The 7982-nt window shown below is 43.0% G+C and overlaps 1 protein-coding gene across 3 annotated transcripts in view; it reads right to left on the bottom strand.

Annotated features, from left to right (window-relative positions):
• Positions 1-95: 95 nt before the first annotated feature.
• celf4 (CUGBP, Elav-like family member 4) overlaps positions 96-7982 on the bottom strand; it is an 82498-nt gene continuing 74611 nt past the window's right edge. For all 3 annotated transcript variants that reach the window (XM_086117846.1, XM_086117844.1, XM_086117845.1), the window contains exons 13-14: positions 7689-7882; positions 96-5374 (exon numbers count right to left, since the gene is read on the bottom strand). In XM_086117846.1, coding sequence (XP_085973972.1) covers positions 7755-7882 — 128 coding nt within the window. In that variant the 3' untranslated portion in view covers positions 96-5374; positions 7689-7754. The remainder of the gene's footprint in view (positions 5375-7688; positions 7883-7982) is intronic.

The raw sequence follows: 7982 nt of genomic DNA, 5'->3' as shown, positions 1-7982 counted from the left end.
GGAATATTTGTAAATTAGCCCACAAACACAGTCAGTCTTTGGAGCAGCTGTTTTTCCCGTGTGGTTAACGCAAATCATGACGCCAGACGGGAGACTTTATTCTAGACTGTGCTTTATTATTGGCCTAAGCGGAGACGCATCATTCATTTTAAAATTACAAAAAAGGAGTTGAGGGAACAAGAAATTGGTGCAGTCTTTTTCTTGAGAGTCGGAAAGCGCATCGGCCTATCAGAAGCTGAGATCTTCAGGAACCTGGCAAAGCTGAATTATGCAACATTCATTCCCCCCCTCCATCCATATGTGCTGAAATTGCGAAATACATCTCCATAGTTACTTTTAAACCACATGATGCCTCTCCAGTCACTGTAAAAAAAAATATAAATTGTCACAGCACATAAAAATGACACCAAATTATTTTTGTTTTGATGGGATAGTGCAGATTTCATTGACTTTTGTTCTTGGTAAAACACAGTTGAACAAGATCAGAGCTCTGGCAAACGATACACTGCAGAAAATGGAAGGAGAGGAGTGAAGTTATTCTTTTTAGGACCAAAATAGTATTTTACGCCACATATTTTGTTTTTGTTTTTTTTTCATTAAGTATTCAGCTCTTCACTTTGCAGGAGCTCACTTCGATCCCAAGGCAAACGTCTGATTGTACAGTTAGTTCATGAGTGAGCACTAAACCAGAGAATGCATAAAACAAAAAGAAAGAAAAATCAAACCGATGAGAAAAACCTTTCATTTAATTTGCATTTTCAAAAGGAACCGATTATACTCATTCCTGATTCTCTATTTTTTTTAAACTGATCAGGTGGAAACCAGGTTTGATATGCGCATTCCTATTATATACAATAAGCTGCATAAGTGTAGTAAGTCGGCTAAATCATCATAGTTCCCCTTTATAAGCAACAAATGCTATCTGCCGTAAGTTCAAAACAGAAATGTACATAAGGCTTCGCAACGCAGTCGTTTGACTGCCCTGCTTTCAAATTTTCATCGGAACCAGGAAATTCGAATCACCAATCCAGTGTTGTTGTTCTTGTTTTTTTTTTTTTTTTGGGCGGCTCCTAACACGTGAAGAGGTAATGCGATGCTGATAGGTACAACGTGGCACTTTTAAGCAAGACCCCCTCGGTGGCAAAGAGGAGAGCTCAGATCTTGAGTCAAACGGCACAAATAAATACATAAATAAATAAATACATCAACAAACAAACAAATCAATAAAACACAGCCACAAATAACTGGAACACAAATCGCTTAAAAGTCCGTCTTTGACATCACTTGGTCAATATAGGAGCTGTCGTCTCTCCCTCTTCGAAGAAGTGCTTTGAAGGCACGGTTCTAAAGACAGGAGCGGTGATCATCCGCAGACCACAACAGAGGGGGGTGCCCGCCCGCCCGCCCCCCCCCCCCACGCGTGTTTTATAAAAAACTATTTGGTCACGTACCAACTCATAGAAAATGAATGCCATGAAAAGCATGCATGTCGTCTCAAGATGTGACTCGTCAAATAAATCCGAAAAGGAAAACAGAACCTCGGAAAGTATTTCTGTCAGAAAATAGGTCCACGCGTGTCTAAGCTGGAATTGAAGTCAATGCTCTCCCTGACTGTTTTCTGGATAAATGCCTTGGTCAGGTTCTACATTTCGCACTGTACCCTAGCAACTTTTTCTTTTTTGTACCTGGTTTTCATGAGCGTTACCATGTTTTCATTCATTCATATATATATATATTTATATATATATATAATTTTTTTTTCTTTTTGGGGGTATTTAAAGTACTTTACCCAGTCCTTTTCGATAGAAGTAAAAGTCCTATAAAATATGCAAACCTATGTACAAAGGAGAACGGAGCAAAAAAAAAAAAAATTTACAGTATATTCATCGGTTCATGTTTACATATCTATATATATATATTTATATTCACACTTCTGCTATGTCTGGTGATGTTTTAAACCGGTAGACTACCCCCCCGCCCCCTTGTAAACTTGTAGCTTACAGCTGTGGGCGGATAAAGATGATGTGCTTGGCATTCTCCCACCTGCGGCTCAAAACAAAATCCCGCGTCAACGCCCTTTTTTTTTTTGTTTGTTTCTTGGTTTTTGCATTGCAGTCAAAGCGGGCTCACCGCACATTCACTTGCTTGAGTTTGAAGCGGTTCGTGTTTGCTGGCTCAAAGACTGGCACGGGTCACGGTGGTCTCTGCGTTACTTTGCCACGCTCGGGTGGGGTGGGGGCCATTGTTACGAGCGCAGCCGAGACGTGTGCAGGCGTCCTCGGAAGTTGAACGAAGTCATTTTGCCTCACCGATGTTTGGCAGGTAAAAGTGGAATTCCGCAATCATTTTTAACGATTGAACTTTTTGTTGCTGCCATTTCTGGGAAAACAGGAAGCATTGTCTACCAGCGCCAAGTAGCCTGATCAAAATTCACGTATAAATATTCAGTGAGTAATCTCCAGCAGCTGCTTGGCCAATAACTCGGGGTGACCTTTTCTACATACCGAATATTTTACTATTACCTTCAACTGCATTCTAAAGTAATATGAAACCTACCTTAGTGGTACAGTCATGATGATGGATAAACTATCCCCCCTCAAACTTATTGCTACACTTTACCGTTTTATTTTTAAAAATTGGATTACATCAGGATTTGGACCACAAGTCAGCGTTTTCCAAAGCGGGGCAGGGGAGGAGGGGGGTGGGGGTCTCCAACCTCTTTCACTCCTGTGTGAGCTGTTTCTCAAGTAAAATAAAAACAGGCAGAAAGCACTCCTGTTTAATTTGAAAAGGTTCTAATAAATGTCAGGGCTGTTTACTCGGGAATATTTTCAACAAGAAAAAAAAAAGTAAGCGCTTTGAATGGATGGAATGTTTTTTTTCGATTTGCTTTATTTTGCCATCTATTGGTGGCCGCAAAACTAGAGCACTTTGGGCTCCAGCGCCTCAATGGCGCAAAATGAAACTACTCGCCTCTTCATTAGCCTCCTGGCAGCCATTTGGAGATATTTCAGATTTTTTTTTTTTTTTTGTCCTTCCTCACAAGCCGTCGGGGTGCTCTGACCAGTCGCTTGGGAATGTTCGGAGACCCGTGCGCTAAAAAAAAAAAAAAAAAGTGCTTCATGCCAAGAACTCTCACCGATTAACTACTGGAAGCCATTTTGCCGCCTACCCATTTTCCTTTATGCCTAATTTTGACTTCGTCACAGGCGCCTCGCTCGCTGCTTCGCTAGTGACTCGCTGCGCTCGCACGTTTGATAATGCCCACTTTTATCCAGAGCGTCATGAGTGAGTATACGTATATTTTCAAAGCTCAAAAGACATGAGATGTATTCCAACCGCGGACATGCATTGACGACTCGGCTGCGAACGGATACGGATCCGGTTGGAGTTTTTGACATCATCATAGTGCGCTCGCTGGCTGCTTGCAGAGAAATGCGCGCGATTTCCATTCTTTGAAATGTTGCTGAGAGCACAGTGTTGGATGGCAGGTTCTGCAGGTGGCAAGGCACACCCTGACACGGTGACGGCCTAGACGCTACATGCACATTGAACTGAATGCAGGAGAAGAGAGCACGAGACATATTCGTTTTGGTTCAAGTTTCAAACAGACGTTTGTGTGTGTGTGTGTGTGTGTGCGCGCACGCGTGCAAAGCATAAAAAGATATGTTTGGAATCGAGTCGAAGAGAATTGTCCTTTTCCTCGAAAATACGTCAGCCTGATTTTTCTTCCAAGCCTGCTACTGAGATGTGGCTTTTTGCATTTTCAGACCCTATTTACAGTATCCTGTGCATTCTCACACACACACACACACACACACACACACACACACACACACACACACACACACACACACACACACACACACACACACACACACACGTAACCTTTTAGCAGGGCTGTATACCGTGTGTCAGCATATCAGAAAAAGGAATGCCTGCAGTTTTTTTTTGTTGTTTTTTGGGAGCTGCCAGATTTGCAATTCATCCCGAGCAGAGCAATGTTTCAAACTGCGGCTAAAATCTCCCCCCCCCCCAAAATAAATAAAAATGACAGCTCAACATCTTCAGTAGCTGTTCTATATACAGACACACATATATCAAATATGTGCATATTAAGTACATATGTATTTGCTTGTGATTAATATCTGTTGATCCATATACGCTGCATATATGAATACATTTTCTTGAATGCTCGCTATACGTATCTAGATATATGTACTGCAAATATAAACAAGTTCAGATAGATCAAAGGTTTCGGATGTTACTCTAGCTATGAGGTTAGGATGTCAAGTTAAAAAAGATAAGGCTGTGATGCGGAGCAGCCCCCCTCCCATGCACTCTCGTCCCTCCCAAGACAAAACGAGAAAAAAAATAGATGATGATAATAATAATAATAATAAATAAACATTTGGAGTGATTGTAAACTAACAAAGTGAGAGACCCCATTTAGTCTTCTGAAATAGTTTTGCCTATATTCCAAAAGCATTTTATATATATGGGAAATGTACACTTCTTTTTCATACAACTCTCGAGCCAGTTGACACTGGCCGATAGAAGAGCTGCGGTGGTCCAAGTATATTCGAGCTACAAGTCCTCAGCGATAAAAACGTTTGGTCTTTTGGTCCCTAAAACAACTAAGGAATGACAAGTAAGACTCCCTCGGAGAACCGTCGCTATGGTTCTCCTCGGCAATGGTATCCCCTGGAAACGGACAGGCACTCCGAAGCTAAAGACAAGTCATCCTGAAATCCAAGCCAATTTCTGTCCCGATCACATCGTATTCCCGATTTACGCGCTCTCCCTTCTGGAATTTGTTCCTCTGCGTCTTGAGCCAATTGGGCCCCAAACACAAACCAGACCAAAAATATCTCCTTCAGCAATCTTCTATTCAGTTTTTAAAAAGTTTATCATGTTCTCGTTGGACTTTTGGACAGCCGTTGTTCCCTTGAAGAGTCCATCAGGGTTGGTCATTGAAAGGGTTTTTCAGTCTTTTCCTTTTTTTTTTTTTTTTTTTTTTTTTTGTTTCGCCATTGTTCAAGTAAAAGTTTTTGTGGTCCACAAAAGGTAGCTGTCAATCAAGCAGGGTTCTGAGTGGAAGGATCTGTTTGTGTGTGCGTGTGTTGTGTGTATATATATACTGTACTGTATGTGCAGAAGAAAAGGTCCGGGGGGAAACCAAGGTGGTCCAAATTCTCACTGGGTTCCAAAGTTTTTCGTACATCCAAAAAGAAGGTTCCCACGACTCTGCCAATAGCGTTCTCTCTGCCTCGATGTCCTCTCCCTTTCTGTAGCAGCCTCAGTGTTCTGGACGTCGAGTTTGCATTCTACAGCGGGTAGCGAATAATCAACATATAATTCAGCTCAACAAAACCTGGAAAACACAGAATATTTTTTTTACGTGACGGTAATGTGCGCTCATCTTGACAGTAATTTCATTTCAGAGTGAGCATTTCGACTGAAAACAGATGTGTACGCTCCCAGCGAGGTGCCTTGTGAATCATTTGTGCTAATTTTGTGCATGTTGTCATCATGTGTCGTACAGTATAGATCAGGGGTGTCAAACTCATTTTTGTCCCGGGCCACTTTGGAGTTACGTCTTCCCTCGGAAGGGCCGTAACGACAGAAAGCGTATAAACGTTCCATTATCACATCACAAAAAAAAAAAAAAAAAGGCTTACTAGTTTTGAAATCAGTCTACTATTTGTTTATTATTAAATGATTACAAAATCTCAACATTATTTATTACACTTGACAATTTGGCATTTCAGTACAGATATTAGCCAGCTTTGCTTTATCGGGCCACATAAAATGACATGGTGGGCCAAATCTGGCCCCCGGGCCTTGGGTTTGACACCAGTGGTATAGGTCATTTTCAAGGATAAAGGGGACACTTGTGAAAAGCAAATGATACCCCCAGAGTTTCAATTTGCTTCTGTTTGGGGGGGGGGGGGGGTCTCGAACTAAAACTGTGCTTTTGACTGGACACATTCATCGTGAAATTTCAGAATGAATGAAAACAAACAAAAAAAAGCTTGATGTGTTTGTTGAAATGTCAACATCTTGAGAAACTGTGTGTGCGGGATATTTTTGCGGCCGGGAAGGAATGGCGACACGCTCATATGAATGTGGCCTATTTTTCCTGCGGCGCTTTCACTTGGGGACGCGGTCTTTATATGGATCAGTTAGTTTTGTGAGCGGGTGATAAGTTGCCCTTGAATTAAGTCATCAGCGGTGAATGAACGACACGGTCTGAACTCTCCATCATGCAGATGAAGGGAGGAGACAAAGAGGAACGGCACAATTACCAGCCTTTGACGTAATAAATGCCTTCCCCTTTGGAGGCAATTCCTTCTCTCCGCAACATGCTGACGCATTGACCTGCTCTCGCTTACCAACAGCGTTAACACACCGAGGGGGGGGGGGCACTCGGCGAAATGTTGTTGCATCAAATGTCATCAAAGACTCTGCCATTCATCCAAATGGACATTTGAGAGATTTGAAATGATTCAGGCAAGCTCATTTATTGCTCGTAAAGTCATTTGGTTGTCGACACGCCGGGCTTATGACGCATCACTCTTTGTGCGGACATTGGGTACGCTTGACAACGAACATGTAAAAAAACATTTTGTATCATGTATCTGGATGAAAAAAATGGAATCCGAGTGATTCGTAGTAAGATTATACGGCTAGGACAGGGATGTCAAACTCATTTTTGTCACGGGCCACATTGTAGTTACGCTTTCCCTTGGAGAGCCGTTATGACAGAATTTTGGGAAACCATATGTTTGATCACCTCCACATATTACAGACACAGCGCACAACAAATTGATGGACAGCTCGTTTTAAAATCAGAAGTCAAGAATAATGACTTGTTCAAACATGGTTTACATTAACGCAATAAGTGGTTTGGTAATGAGAAAATGCTTGTAATATCATAAGTTATAATGGATTACATATGACAAATTGAAATTTTGGTTCAGACTTGAGTAAGCATCCTGGAACTTGACATGCTTGGTTTGCCTTTGCGGGCCACATAAAATGATGTGGCGGGCCAGATCTGGCCCCCGGGCCTCAACTTTGACACTTATGGGCTAGGAGGCATTTTTGCTCTTTCCACATTGTTGTTTTGTTGACACGTCTTTGCGGCACAGTCACACTGGAACCCCCCCCCCCCCCCCCCCCCCCCCAAAAAAAAAACGTTCTGCAAAATTAGCACCAAAGAACCGTCGAACATGCTAAATAGTTAAGATTGGAGGGAGAATTGATTGGTCACATTCCACTCCTGCCACAGAGATGGGATGCGTCTCAATACTTTTGCCCCGCATCGTGTATGCGTACTGCTGAAAGACACATCTTATCGGGGGACACCTGTAGCGTTGTAGTCCAAACGACGGCGGTGAAATTAACATTTAAAAACGTCGACTTGAACTCGCCGCCATGCCACATCGCTGTTCTTTACAAGCAATTTGCAGATGATCCGCCTTTTTTTATGAGGCATCCGCCAATGTTTGATGACATTTCAGAAAGGTTAGTGCAACCACATCGGGCACTTTCATAAAACGGGCGTGCCATTTGAGCATCCGTCAATACACCGTGCGTCGGCCCGAGTATTGCGACGGCTCGGTTTAATCGCCCAACGGACTAGCGTGGCCGCAAATGCTCCCCCAGCGCGCTCGAGATCTGACCTGTCTCCCCCGTGTGCGACAGCTACCCCGGCCACCGTAGATGGCAGCGGCTGGCTGGGGCCGGGGCTAGTAGGGGCGGTTTGCGTCCTTTGGCCTCTTCAGCTGCACCTTGAGTCTTTTCATGCCGATCTGGAAGCCGTTCATGGACTGGATGGCAGCTTGGGCACTGCCCGGGTTATCGAAGCTGACAAAGCCTACGGAAAGGGTCAATCAAGAAGAGAGGGGGGCGCGGGTTAGCCGGACGTTGGACTTGCAAAAAAAAAAAAGTGTGATTATGAGATTCATTCATGAAAC

This window comes from Hippocampus guttulatus, chromosome 8, assembly GCF_054856545.1.
Source record: "Hippocampus guttulatus isolate MCC_2025c chromosome 8, RoL_Hgut_1.0, whole genome shotgun sequence".
In the NCBI taxonomy this organism is placed as follows: domain Eukaryota; kingdom Metazoa; phylum Chordata; class Actinopteri; order Syngnathiformes; family Syngnathidae; genus Hippocampus; species Hippocampus guttulatus.
The sequence above is the reverse complement of the archived record's forward strand: the minus strand, read 5'-3'. Positions and strand labels throughout refer to the sequence as shown.